The 14,576-nt window shown below is 55.6% G+C and overlaps 1 protein-coding gene across 12 annotated transcripts in view; it reads left to right on the top strand.

Moving 5' to 3' along the window:
* Positions 1 to 14,576, top strand: part of MSI2 (musashi RNA binding protein 2) — a 375,584-nt gene that overhangs the window by 327,195 nt on the left and 33,813 nt on the right. The window contains exon 11 of one of the 12 annotated variants that reach the window (XM_053910688.2): positions 1,862 to 3,225. The exons of the other annotated variants lie outside the window; for them this stretch is intronic. Within the exon in view, the coding sequence (XP_053766663.1) occupies positions 1,862 to 1,902 (41 nt within the window). The 3' untranslated portion in view covers positions 1,903 to 3,225. Of the gene's footprint in view, positions 1 to 1,861; positions 3,226 to 14,576 lie in introns of those variants that run through there. 12 annotated transcript variants of the gene reach the window in all.

The raw sequence follows: 14,576 nt of genomic DNA, 5'->3' as shown, positions 1-14,576 counted from the left end.
GCCCACGTGTGCACTGTGCCCCTCCAGGGAGACCTGGAGCGCCACCGTCCCGTTCTCTGCTCCTTTCCCATCCTGCCCAGCCCCGGAGCTGGGAGCAGTGTCAGGGAAGCTTTCCTCACCTGGCTTCTTTCCCAGGGGGTAGGTGCAGCCCACCTTCCTCCACAATCAGGTTGCCATTGCCCCATTGGTGCAGCACTAGTCCCGGGAGGACAGAGTAAGGGGTGACAAAGTGGACCCCATGCTAAAGCCCCTGTCTCACCTGACAGCCTGCCCTCGGAGCCCACGGGCCGACCCTGGAAATGTCGGGTAGCACTCTGTCCCAGGGACCTGCATCCATGTGTCTGCCCTAGACAGAGAGAGGTGCGCGAGTAACCACTGAGCCTGGTAGAATGAGGCGGGGCTCCCCCGGGTGGCCCGTCTCATACCCAAGGCTTTTGGGGTATAGGGGGTTGGTAAAGGGCGTGGATCGGGCTTGGAGTAACCGTGCCCAGGGCCCACCTGTTTACCATTGTCACCAGCTCCCCACAACTTAACATAGTCATGGGAGTTTGAATGGGAGAGAACGGCAATAAAACGCCGGATAGAGGCCCAGTGACCTGTGGGACTCGGCCATTCTGTTCTTTTTTGGCCATCAAACTCCCCCTTCCCACCTACACCCTCGAGGCCTCTGGTTTGTCCTCACAAGCGGCCATCAGTGGCCCAAGAATGAGGCTGCCTGCTCACAAAGAGGGTCAGGGTGGGAGGTGGCCCCAGGCCAGCAGGGGGTGGCCCAGTGGCTGTACCCAGTCACCCACACCCCTCCCTGAGGAGCCAGGCTGGTTTCACCCAGTGGCTGACCTCGGAGGAGTCTCTTGTGGAATGGTGGCTCTGGCGGTCAGCCCTAGGCAGCCTGGGGTTCCCTGTGACTTCCCAGTCGAGACCTCGTGAAGGTGATGTCTCCCTGGAGAACCAGACCTGACCCCCTCCTGGCGCCTGGGCGACAGGGCCGGGGCCCTGGCGAGGGAAGCTCTGCAGTGCCCTGATGTCTGTCCCTTGTGTCAGTAAGGACCGTTTCTAGTAGATGTGGTTGAGAGGGTTGGGGTGCAGAGGGGCGGCCCACTCTCTGCCCTCTCCCCACCGCTGTCCCGTCACCACCAAACTGTCCTGGTGCTTTTTCTCTGTGGTCTTTCTTCCCCGTGTCCTCACTGTGTGCCCACTTCACCCACTTCCTGCCTCCAGTCTGTCCTATGGTGGGTGTGGACCCTGCACCCCTCCCCCTCTCTCTGACTCCATCCTTGTGGGCAGTTTGAGGAGGCTAGCTGACAAAACGGAAGGACGTCCCAGCCCCGGAGAGCGGCTAAGGCTCCTTATCCTGAGTGTTTCCATTCACGAACCACATGTCCCTTTACCAAGGGTCCTGCTTTCCACCCGAATTGGCTCTTTCTATGAGTGCCCACCTCATCTGCCTGGGAGGCCAGTGTCCCTCTCAGCGGAGCCCCATTCCACCTGCGTGACCTCCCTGGGGCGCATAGGGGGTGTTAAACAACACCTGCCTCTCCCCGCCTTTAAATTCTGTGAAAGTAAATGAGACGCTCTGATAAAGAGGGCTAGGTGCCTTTGGGTAGTTATCAGAGTGGGGAGGAGCTCTTTTCTGGGAAGATGCAGTGGTGATGACCAGCCACTGTGGAAAGGCTCCTTCCTCCTAGGCCCCGATGGGCCCTGATGGGCCCTGTGTGCGCCCCACCCCACCCCAGCCCCCGAGGATCAGTGTGAGGGCTCGGACTATTAGGGTGCTGATCAGTGGCTCCCCTGTTTCCTCTCTTCTTCCCCCTCTGGACTCTCAGTTTAACCCGTTAACTTCTGTTCTTATTTCACTTTGCAGACTATTTGCCGATTTCACAAGACATAATTTTTATCAACTAGCTCTTAAGAGAGACCTAAGTTGGGCTTTGCTACCAGTGCTAGAGCGAGGACCCAGTCCCGGCCGGGGCGCCCCAGCTGCTGCCTGCGCCCGCTGAGCCTGTCCTAGCTGCCTGATCGAACGAGTGTGCTTTTGCTCGTTTTTGATTGGCTCCTTTGCTCATGTCCTCGTTGCTTCACACAGATCTTTAAAAATCACCTGATTCTCCAGCCCCCTCCCCGTTTTGCTTCCTGCGTGCACTGTGAACGCCCTCCCCCAGAATGTAACGGGGCCAGAGGGGAACTTCTCACAAACTGTGTAGCGCCTCCTCAGGGGAACGCAGGCAGACGGCATCAAATTGTTGTAAATAATGACCAAACAGGCTCTTTGGGGCACCTCCCAGGGGGAGCTTGGATGTGCTAGGGGGCCGCAGGGGTTGCGATTTAAGCACCCATGTGCTGTGGCGGGCGGCACCCAAAGTGAGCGCACACACACTCTTCGGTAAATACCAGCGTGGAAAGCTTCACCTGGGAGAAAAACCGTGTCATCGTGATCTGGTCGTCTTTGCCTTCGGGGCCAGTCCCTCGGCGGCTGTGGCCACATCAATAAGCAAACCTGCCTTCCAGAAGGGACAGTGCAGTCACCCAGGCACTGATACATCTCAGGCACTGTGGGCACCGAGCCACACCGGGCCCCTCGCTCCCCGCACCCCCACCCTCACCCCCCCGGGCCCGTGCTGGCCCCTGCCCGCACCGAGGGCCTCTTGGCCAACTGGAGAAGGAGGGGACAAAACCCAGGGGGTCGGCGCTGCTGATGTCACCCCCAGGGCTTTCTTTTCCCATGATCCTGCCCCTTCTGCCCCCGTTTGAAAAGTCCCCGTTCTCCTGGATTAATGAAGTACAGCCCAGTTGGACTCTCAGGAGTCCCCCCTCGGTTCACCCTCACAGTTTGCGAGAAGTGACCCAGGCGCTTTCACTGGGCGCATTCCACGTGAGCAGATCCACGTCTGAATGTCAGCATCCTTGAGGCCCGGCCTGTGCGGGTCCTCGGGTCTCATGAAGGACGCTTGATGCACTAATTGGCGAGCTTTCTTTTCTTTTCCCACACGCTTTTTCATGAGTGCTATTTTTTTTTTTTAACCTGTATGGCTTTCTCCCCTTTGTTTTGTTCTGCCGCGGACCGCTTCGCTCTGGCGAACTTGCCTTAGGACGCCTGCCTCCCAATCGTTTTAGCCGTTGTGAATTTTCTTCATTCTGTAAATAGCTCATCTGTGCTTCTCCCTAATGACGTTTTATTTCCCCCCCCTGTAAGTAACTGAGGTAGAAAAATAAAGTGTTTACCACGGACATGCTGTGTGCTGCTGTCTCTTAGCCTGACAGTGTCCTGTTCTCGCTCCAGGGGAGGTGACTGCACTGCGTAACTGGTGCCAGTGACAGCCTAGTGCAGTTTCTGAAAGCATGCAACACCCCCCCCCCCCGCCACTCCTGGCTGCCACTTGTCCCCAGCACCCCTCTGCCCCTGGCACCCGGCACCCGGCCCCGCTTCCTCATGTCCCTGCATTTGCTCAAGGTGGCCCTGTCCTTGAGCGGAGAGGCAGAGCATCTGCATGCTGCAGCCGCATGGTCCGCCCATGCCCCTTCCTCTGCCATTGCGCCTGCCTTCGAGTGAGCTCGCCAGTGGGACATGGGGAGCCCTTCACATCTGCGCACCAGGTGTGTGTGAGCTCATGCACGTGCTTGTGCACACTGGCCTAGGTACCGTTTGCACATGGCTTGCTTTCCTGACTCCCTGAACAGTGTAGGCTGCAGGAGGCCCCTGTGGGGCTGGGCATGAAGCTAGAAGACCTGGTTTCCAGGTTCCATGTGGGCATGTGACCTTGAGCAGGTGACTTAGCTAAGCCCTGGGAATCATAACGGTGCCAGGTAGTTAGGTGGTTCAACTTAAACAGGATAATGTGTGTAGGTGAACATGCCTTGTACACTGGCGAGGGCTCTACAACTGGAAATGTCAGAAACAGGACACTGCTGTTCCTCTTATGTCACTCTCCTTTCCTTCCTCATCACCCCAGTGGGGCTGCCTGCTGGGAGATCTGGTTGTCAGTGGAAAGAATAATGAAGGGATTCCACATGAAGCCAGAGAGTGGCTGGGACGCCCTCACACCCCACCCATCTTCCTCCTTCCCTCTTCATTTACTTATCATCAGGCTCCGGGTTATGTATCAGGTAACTGGACATAAAACTCGCTCCTTCAAGATGCTTTTAGTCCAGCCGAGGGAGACAGAGCCTGTGGTCAGACTCGTTGAGCATCGTGGGACAGGTGCTCGGCTAAGGAGGGAATCTGCTCTCAGGAGACAGAGGCAGGCTGCTTGTCCAGCCTGGGGCGCCATCGGAACGGCCCCCTCGAGAAGGCAACACCAAAACCAGGTCCTGCAAAGTCAAATGGGATCCACTCAGTAAAGGATGGAAGGGAACATGTCCCAGGTAGAGAAAGGACACACTCGGACACTCAATCGGTTTTAAGAAAGAAAATAAAAAAGTAGCTCCACTGGTGTGGCTCAGTGGGCTGGACGTTGTCCTGCAAACCCAAGGATCACCGGTTTGATTCCTGGGCTGGGCACATGCCTGGGTTGCAGGCCAGGTCTCTGGGCTGCAAGAGAGGCAAGCGATGGATGTCTCTCTTGCACATTAATGTCTCTCTCCCTCCCCCTCTCTCTAAAAGTAAAATCTTTTTTTTTTTAAGTAAGAAAACATAAAATAATAAATGGCCTAAACAAAATAAGAATTGTTTCTCTCTGTCATGTAAAGAAGCCTAGACGTAGCTTTGTAGTATTAGGTCTTGGTTTCTCCTATCTTCTTGTGCTATCTTCTTCAAAATAAGACTGCACCTCATAACATAAGAAGGCTGCTTGGGCTCCAGTCATTACATATCCCCCCAGAAGCGCACATCTCTTCCCTTTAATAATACTTTTCAGAAGTAACCACACAACACTTTGCTTAGATCCCACTAGTCAGGCCTTAGTCACATGGCCAGTGTTAGCTGCAGGGGAACCTCAGAATGGTCTTCCCTCCGGGTAACCATGTGCACAGCTGGAAACGGGGCTCTGGTGCTAAGGAGGAAGAGTGGGATGGGTACTAGGGGACACGTAGCAATCTCTGCCACAGCCCTGAGAGGAAGCATTGCAGGTCCCGGGAATACGAGCAGTTCAGGTTCTGGGAGCTTCCAGGAGCATCTTGGGTAGGGGAGCGGAGCCGAGGCCAGCCTGGATCTTAAGTAGGGGATCTCACTCAGATTTCCAGAGTGAGTCAGAACAGGTGTTTGGAGAGGCAGGAGAGCCAGGAAAGAAACTACAAGGATGAGTTCAGAAGAGTGCTCCCTTCTTTCTGTTCCCCAACCTCTTCTCCTCTTGGCCCTATTCCTCAGCCCCTGCCTTGGGCTGGCTGGTGGCCCCTTGGGGGTCTTTCAGCACTGCTGGGTAACACAGGGCTAACACAGCTTCAACCGCCAAAAAGTTTCTAAGCCAAAGTCTTAACTACAGGAGTATCCTCAGGCACAGGTACTTGGGGCAGCTAGGGGGGCATCCAGGTGAGCGTCCCACAGGTGGGTGCTCACACCTCCCCCACCCTGGAACACAGTTGGCATGTGAGCAGGAGGAGGCGGGGAGGCTCTGGAGGTGCCAGGTTGCAGTCCATCCTGGTGAGCGATGGAGAACAGCTTCCACCTTGGGTGCTGATGGTGACTGATAGGCACTGGTGTCCTAGAGCATTGGCTTTAGAATGATTTTGAGGCCAAGTCCCAGCTCAGCAGAAAGGAGCTGTGATTGATCAGCAATGCCTGCGTGGTTGCTGGGTTGGATGCCTGGCCCGCTCGCCTCATACTTTGTCTTACATATTCCAGTGTCGCGGTGGTGTGTGGGTGCCTGGCAATTTTCGGTCACTTAAAGACGGCCATCTGTTTCACATGGAAGGACGGGGTGTGGTCTGAGGATACTCGGATATCTGGTTCCCTCTGCAGGAGAAGCCCTGTAGTCTTGGGAGGTGGGGGGCGGGGGTTGGCGATGCTGCAGCCAGGGGCCTGGCTTTGGTCAGATGGTCTGGTGTTTGAGCAACTGAGGCTAAGGGGTCAGACCCATCCTGAGGGGCTGGCTTGACTGTGGAAAGCAGAGTGGAGAGAGCCTGAGGTCTCAGGAGGGGGAGGGGGAGAAGCAGCCTTGGCCTTGGGGAAGGGGCTGCTTCCTGAACCACCTATAGTGCCTCGCCTGTCAGTTCAGCCCAGTTTACAATGTTTCGTAGTGTTCAGGTGTGCTGACAGCTGCCACCCCAAAGGCCTAGGGTCCTGCCTGGATCGGTGACCTGGGCCAGCGCAGGAATGAATCCAGGGCCCTTCTGTCCACCTGCTCCTCCAGCCCACCCAAATGGTGGAGACCCTCAGGGCCCGTGCTCACTCAGCAGGGGCCAGACCTGGGCTTGTGCTCCATCTTGGTCTCTCCTGTGTTCTGCTTTTTCTGGCCTAGTTCTTGGAGGGCAAGGAGCCTCCCTCCAGAGCCCCCGTGACCTTTAGAGGGGGGGTTCCCGTCAGTGCCCCTGCAGTGAGACCGTGGAACCCATGGCTTCTGTGTAGATGTAAACGCCAGGGCTTTTTCCTCTTAAATTTGTTCCTCGCCCCTCTGCCCAGAAATGCCCCCTAGGAGTCCGAGTGGCCCCCGACGTGGTAGGCCAGCACTGCCAGGACCCCGGCGTGTTGCTTCTGGTCGGGTTCCAGAATGGAGCCCACCTGGTGAGCGATGGCCGATTCCTCACTAGTGAGCAAGCCAACCCTGAAATGCCAAGACAGGATGGTTGGCTTTCCAGGCGCAACAACATAACCATGGGCCCACGGGCCCTCGCACCCAGGCCCCGCAGCCACGAGTTCCAGCTCTTTAAAGCAAAATGCTCCCTCGGAACGTAACGAAAGCTCCTCCTAACACGGCAGCCCCACACATCTGCTTCCCGACCAGCCCCATGATCTGCATGTCCCTCTGTCCCAGCCTCGTCTCCAGGGGCCACCCTGGCACAGACTGGACCCGAAGCCAGATTTAAAGTCACAAACTAGTCCTCCTGTGGCCGGCCCACCCCTCTGCCAGCTGGCCCTTTGTGCACATGGGGCTTATCCTCTCTTTGAATATTAAAGGCGAGCTTAGTCAGGAAAGCGTATCTGCTACTTTAAAAGATGGAAAAGCAAAATTCGGCAGTGCACCCCAAATCCAGCCTGCGGGCAGTCGGGCTGTGGGTGGGCCATGCCGCTGCACCCCTCCCTCGGCGTGGAAAATCAGGAGCTGACGCTATTCCCAGATGGAAGCAGAGCGTGGTGCCTAATAGGCACTTAATAAATGTTTGCAGAAATGAATTGGAACAATCTGAATTGACGGGAATTGCGGGTTTCACTTTCGATTAGCTTTCCATGCCTCTTGAAGCTCTTTTGCATAAATAAAGGGCAGTGTGACTAACCGAGCTCTCGGCTCCGCGCAGTAAAGCCCGGGATACAGTGTGCTCAGGGAGCCGGGAGACTGAGTTCTAGCTCCTGGCTTGCTGGGACAGGAAGGCCACCTCTGCGCCTCAGTTTCCCCCTCTGTCAAATGGGGCTATTGGTTCTTGTCCTGTCCCCATCCTTGAAGATTACTGAGAAGGCCTGGGACCAGGGATGAGTAGTGCTTTGGAAAAGGGCAGTGGCATGTCCAAGGAGGGAGACCCATGCAGGAGCAGAGGACCCAGCCAGCTCCGTCAGGGCCGCAGTGAGGGAGGCTGTGGCTGCGACTCTGCACTCCGTGGGCTGTGCGGTGCTCACCAGGCCCCGGCTACCCCAGCACGGCTGTCCTCACCCCCTTCACACCGTCCAGGTGCCTGTACCCCTGGCTCACAAAGTCTGCAGTGAGCCTGCCAGCAGGAATGCAACCCCCTTTCTTCCAACCCTTTAGTTTTCATTTCCATCAGCAAACGCAAGTGGAAGGTCACAGCCTAAGAAAACGAAAACAACAAAAACATAAATTGCTCAGAGTGTGAAATTAAAAGCAGGTGGCAATGCCAGGCCTGAGGGATGGGCAGCTTGTGCCCTCCAGGACAGATGAGGCCCCTCCTCATCTCTCTGCCAAAAGGATGGGAGGGGTCCTGCCCAGAGACCCTTTCCCTGAATCCAGGTCCGCTCAGTCCCCCTGCACCCAGAAACCCCACCCCATGGGGTTGCCCCACTGCTCTGTGTTCCTTTCCTGGTGAGGAGGGGCGTGGGGGTTGGGACGAGAGCATATTCTCTGCAGTGCAGGAAAGCGTCACCAGGGCCTGCCCGGCTGGGTCCCTGCCTGCTCTGACAGGCGTGCAGAGTGAGCACGGGGGACTAGTTGCACTGCCTCTACCTGGAGAGCTTTCAGGAAGGGGCGACACTGTAGGGGTTTTGAAGCACAAATAGAGTTTCGCCCAGCAGACGATGAGGGAAGGGTATTCCACATCAAGGGACGAAAGCATGGCCTGTCTTCCCCCACCTTGCATTCCTGCCTCTGTTGACTCCATGTCCCCCGTCTGGGCAGATGCTGTCCTGTAACCTTGGCTGGGAAGGCTAGACAACAGACTCTGGCATTGGGAAGCTGATCCCATTTCTTTCCATACTCTGGGAAACCCAGGCAAACACTCTGTGGACCAGCAGTGCCGACCCCAGCCTGCCATAGGAAGCTTGGCCCTGCTGGGGCCTTTGCCGGTGCCACCGCGCTGGCCCAGTGGGCTCTCGGTCTTTCCCTTTGGAGGTGGAGACACACCGGTCACAGGAAGCAGAGCACCGGCTACGCCCCCTCAGTGTCGGCCTGGCCGCCCCACTCTGAGACCGAGCCGGGGTTTAGCCAAGCCCAGTGTACCCCTGACTTTGCAGGGGAGCCTTGGAGGCCAGCCCTGAGCAGTGCCCACTTAGGGCCCTGCAGGCTTCCTTCATCTGACCTCTGGTACCCGCCTCGACTGCGCTAGGACTCAGGAGTAGGGAGAGGCAGCTTCTCCCCACACCACCCTGAGCATCCATCCCACTTCCACTCATCCGTCCTTCATTCACTGAGCACCCAGGTATTAAGCACCTGCTGGGCCACAGGCCTCGCCCTAGGTGCTGGGCACACAGAGGTGAACCAAAGAGGCGCGCCACTGCCTTTGTGGGGCACTCGTCGGTCAGACGAACAGGATCCCACTCGATGGAAGGACCCACAGTGGCTCCTCTGGTGGGGCTCTTTCTAGAAGGGCTGGGAGGAGCCAGAGGAGCCCACGACAGCAGGTCACCAGGAGGCATCGGGCATCACGGGTTTAGCTGCCGGCTCCAGGGTGCACGCCCGCACCTGCGGTCACCGCGTCCAGGCCTTCCCGGAGCCCCTGGGCGCCTCTGGCCTCCTGCCACCACATCACCCCACCCCGTAGAGCTGGCACTGCAGATAAAACACACCCTTATCACTCACCAGCGAATTGTAAATGTTATCTATTAAAGCACTTTGGATGTAAAATGTCATGTAAATTAATAGGATTTTAGAATAGGAAGGCACCAAAGGGAGTTCTCAGCTCCACTACTGTTATTACCTTGAGCAATAATAATAAAAATAGAAATAAAAGTTATCATTCCACTTACTGAGCAGATTACCGAGTGCCAGATAACCATGCCGAGCACCCAGCAAATTTCGCAGCCTCCCGACAAGGAGGCATCTTTAAGTCTGTTTACAGCGGAGGATGAGGCGGGGGGGGGGGGGGGGGGGGGGGTGGTATGGGACTTGTCTTGGGCGGCAGCACCCCCAGCAAGTGTGGGAGAGGGGATCTTTACCCCTTGGTTTTAACCACGGTCGTGCACACTTTCCTTTCACCTCTCTGGGCCTTGAGTGCGCTTGTCTCCCAGGTGGGACCAGTGCTCTCTCCCGTAGAGGAGCAGCCAGGGCTCACCGAGGTGCTGTGGGCAAGCCCCTCGGCCGTGGGACGTGCTCCAGTGGTCGCTGCTGTCACTCTCATCAGGGGTAATGGTTCATTTTCTCACCATCTAACTTTACAGGAGGGGAAGCAGGCCCCAAGGTTCTACCATGCGCCCTGGCAACTAGCCGTTTAAAAGTTTTAAATACATCCATGTCGTTTGCCCTCAGTACTCAGAACCCCTCCCCCATTGTTCTGTGCTCCTTCCCCAGACTCCCTGACGGTCCTAGGCCCACCAGCAGAGCCCAGGACGCAGGCTGTCTGTCAGTCAGCACCTGGGATGTCCTCTCTCAGGAGACAGGAGGTGGTGGAATCTGCATGTGACACAGAGGGAACTTGTGATCACAGACGTTGGTTTACTCACTTAGCTCGTGATGGGGCCAAGGTGGGGACTCTGGTCTTTCAGCAAAAAGTCCAGGGCACTCAAGACTCCAACGTTTCCTGTCCTGGTCCGCAGAGGCAGGCGCCCCGGGGCTGGGGCTGGGGGCCTTGCTGCCACACTCAGAGTTAAACGGCTCAGCAAGAGACGCTCTGGGGAGGAATCAGAGTGCTGACTCTTTCTCTGGCAACTCAACACCTAAAGTTGGGGGAACAGGGAGAAGTATTCGCTACAAGAACCAATGATCAGACCCATGGTTGGTTCTTACCCCCCCTGGCGGTAGGCGGGAAAATGTTTTAAAAGCATAAACCGCAGTTTTTGTGAGGAGTGGGATAGGAGGGACAGTGTTGTATGGAAAGAGAAATTCTCAAAATAGTTTGTTGATGTCTTCTTAGAAGGTACAGTCCAGAATCCCTTCACTTGGAAGGCCTTGGTCTCCGAGAGACAGACAGGTGTTTGTTCCGTGGGCGCACAGCATCCCGGGGTTATCCAGGGCGGCGAGGGCCGACGTTGCAGTGAACTCCCTGTGGCCATTGAGGTCTTGCTGGAGAGACTAAGTGATGCTGGACAGTGTCTTCATCAGGCCGGAAGCCAGTGCCAGAGCCCTGGCCAGCACTTCAGAGGAACCTTGCCTCATCCCCAAGGCCCTGGGCGGTCAGGCCAAGCCTCAGTAAACCCAGAACTCTCTAGGGTCCCTGCCACCAGCCCAGTGGGTAGAGACCACAAAGCACGTTGAAGGACCTGTGTCTTGGTCGTGTATGTGTGCCAGGGCCCAGCTTGGTCATTTTTTTTTTAAATGGAATTGAGTTGTAGTGGTGAGAGCTCCAATGACTAGGTCAAGGTCAGAGCCATGGGAACACCTCCATTCCTTTTATTTTGCTTCTTTGATCTTAGAGAAAAGAATTAGTTAGAATACTACTTCTCTGCTTGCTGAGCTATGAGAAGACCCTACAGCAGACACGGGAAGGGGCCCAGCTCCCAGCTAGGTGGGTCAGAGGCAGGTCCACCCTTTCTCCCAGGCAGAGTGAGCCACAGCTCCCCGCAGCCTGGTCCTGCAGATGAATGCCCCCTCCTTTCCCGTCAGGGGTGGGTAGTGATCGTAAGCTCCATGAAGGCAGAGACTAGTATGTTCAGTTCACAGTCCCAGTGATCAGAACAGTGCCTGGCACGTGGTGCATACTCAGGAAGTATTTGTTGAGAGGGCAGGGGGCTGAGGAAGGGTCTGGAGTCACGGAATTCCCTGCAGAAGCTCCAGGTGGGCGAGGTGCTGTGGGCTCCAGCTCTCTGAAAGGTCCAGGGAGAAGAAAAGAAGAAAACTTGCTGAGCCCGAGTCCCCAGAGAGAGCGCCCTGCTTCCTCCTCCCAGAAGAGCCCCAGCACAGAACAGGTGGTCCCTAAAACTGCATTCTCAGCTCCACCTGCGCTTCTGGCATCCCCTGGGGAGCTTTGAAAGTTTCTGCTGTCCGGGCTGTACCGCAGAGTGAGCATTTCAGCATCTCTGAGGATTGGGTCCAGGCATCAGGATTTTTCAAGCTCCCCGGGGGATTTCAGTGTGCAGCCAGGTTTAGAATGGGCCGAGGAGTTGCCGTGGAGGTCAGCTATGGCCTGGAGCAGCGGCGTGTAGGTGAAGGTGCTCATTCTCTAAGGGGCCACGAGGCAGCTCTGAGTGCCTCCTGCTCTCCCTTCTCCCTCCACAGCCCTCGGCTCCACACTGTGAGCTGGAGCCAGGCCAGGATGAGACTCAGGGCCATTGCCCAGCTGCAGAGTCAGTCACCAAGAGCAGATCAGAAGCTGCAAGGTGCCTTGTGGGGGTGGGGGGCTGGCCTCACCCCACTCTGGTCCTCGGGGCATGGTGGCGGCAGGCACTCTGTTTGCGTCCTGAGCACCTCCAAGTCAGAAGGAATCTGGGCAAATGCACACTTTCCGTCCCTGGTGCCGCATCCTTGATCTGCACTTGCCCCTTCTGGGAATTTATTTTCTTTTGTTTCCAAATGGTGCTCCCTGATTTCCTGTTTTATGCTTCTGCAACCCCTTTCATCCAAACAGAGGCTCCCTGACAACGAAACATTATAAAACCTCACAAGGTTTTTATAACAGTGTACCTTCCCTTCATCCCCATGGACATGTCTAAAGATTCTATATTATCTAAACATTAAGCCAAACAGCAATTGCATCAAAAAACACAAATTTGGGGCAGAGTTTGCGCCCTCCCTCTGCCATAGGCACCGGTGCCCTGGAGGCCACCTTTCTAAGCAACAGGGAGGACTGGGACCAGGCCCCAGCTGTGGAGCTTCCCCTCCCGTTGCCCTGCAGACCCGGCCCTCTTGGCCTCTTTGCCCGCCTCTCCAGAGGGACGTTAGCCAGGCTCCAGATGACTGTCATTTTCCCAGCAGAGGGCCAGGCATTTCCAGCCTACACTCTCTTGCAGCCCAGTCCCCAGCAGCAGCTCCCACCTCTCCTCTGTCCCGGGGTCTCCATGGGAAGGGTGGTGTTGATATCTTCCGTGAATGTGAGGCTTGCTTCTCAAAAAGAAATCAGATTTCTGTTTTGAATGCTAAGCACTTGGGCTGGGAGGAGTATGTGTTTGCTTTTTGTGTCTTCCACATAGACATCTATCTGCGTCCTTCTCTGCTAAACTGTACAGCTTGATCGTGTAACTGTCCCTTTGGTTGTCACCTGTCCCTCTTCGAGCCCTCTGTTCTGCTCTGGGTCCCTGGGTCCTCTCCCTCCAAATATGCGTCATTGAGCTTTTTCTCCTCTCATCCCCTTGCAGCCACTGCACTCTCTCTTCCTGCACAGAGGATGAAATCTGTGGATTTTCTTTAAAAAAACTAGCCTGGTCACACTGGGCAGGCCTTCCCAGGAGGTGGGGAGGGTCCTGGGCCAGCCAGATGGCAGGTGGTGGCATTGCTAAACTCTTTCAGGACATGTTTCTTCCATTCTGGGTGACAAATTTCTTTTGGTTGCTTATTTTTGAGTATTTGGAGTCAGTAAAACAACATCGGGTTTTAGTCAAGAACAGGGGAACCATCTATAGAAATTCCTATTCTATAGGAATGAGATGCGACGGGTGCTGGAGAAGGGGGCAGAGAGTGCTGGAAGCGATGACAACATACGAGAAAGGGTCTTTCAGAATGAACCATTCGGGATGGTAATGCACATTACTTACAAGAGAGTGTTTTGTAAAGCTTCCCCTAAAATCACAGCCTGTCAGAGCCGTAAAGACCCTCGAATTCCCAAATCTCTTTCTGTGAGAGGCGCAGAGGGGCCCGCTGATGCACCCAACAGTGCATCCAAGTAGCAGCTGCTCTAGAGCATACCCACCGGCCGTGCACTCCCAGGCGGCATGTTCTCACACTCAGGAGGGGAGAGGACGCAAAGCAAGAGGTGCGTGACCCTGCACCCCACATTGGACAGGACAGCGACTCCCTCTCAGCATTTGCCAAGAACGAAAGCACCCCAGGCTTCCTCTACATCAGGGATTCTCTGCCCCCACTGCGAACCAGAATCCTCTGGAAGGCCTTTAAAAAATAGAAACGCGGGCCCACCTGCTTCTGTGCATGTTGCTAAAGCCCCCGGCCAAGAGGGGACTGGCCACCTCCCTGGTCTCAGGAAGACCTTTCCTTCCACAGGGTAGGCGGGCGACTGCCCTAAGTGTGACATGTGGCTCAGCCCCTGGCAGAGAAATAAGATGGGCACGTAAAAAATAACTGCTTCGGAGCAGCCGACGCCAGTGCGTGCCACAGAAATAATAAAAAGTAGGTGCGGCGGCACACAATTCTCAAAAGAACCAAAGTGCCGTTGACTTCTAACTCGCAGTGAAGTCCAGAAAAAGGCCTCTTCCGCTGCCAGTGGGGTGGTGGCAGCTTCCACATCAATGAGGTGCTGCCCCCAGAGGTGGGCTGACACCAACCTAGAGGGACATAGGTTTGTCATGTTCTTTTTTTTAATTGTTATTGTTATTCAATTACAGTTGTCTGCATTTTCTCCCCATCCCTCCACCCCACCCCAGCCAAACCCACCTCCCTCCCCCGCCTCCACCCTCCCCGTTGATTTTGTCCATGTGTCCTTTATAGTAGTTCCTGAAAAGCCCTCTCCCCACTCTCCCCTCCCCACTCCCCTCTGGCTATTGTTAGATTGTTCTTAACTTCAATGTCTCTGGTTATATTTTGTTTGCTTTTTTCTCTTGTTGATTATGTTCCAGTTAAAGGTGAGATCATATGGTATTTGTCCCTCACCGCCTGGCTTATTTCACTTAGCATAATGCTCTCCAGTTCCATCCATGCTGTTGCAAAGGGTATAAGCTCCTTCTTTCTCTCTGCTGCGTAGAATTCCATTGTGTAAATGTACCATAGTTTTTTGATCCACTC

This window comes from Desmodus rotundus, chromosome 9 (genome assembly GCF_022682495.2).
Source record: "Desmodus rotundus isolate HL8 chromosome 9, HLdesRot8A.1, whole genome shotgun sequence".
NCBI lineage: Eukaryota > Metazoa > Chordata > Mammalia > Chiroptera > Phyllostomidae > Desmodus > Desmodus rotundus.
Note: the sequence above shows the minus strand (reverse complement) of the source record. Positions and strands in the feature narration are given on the sequence as shown.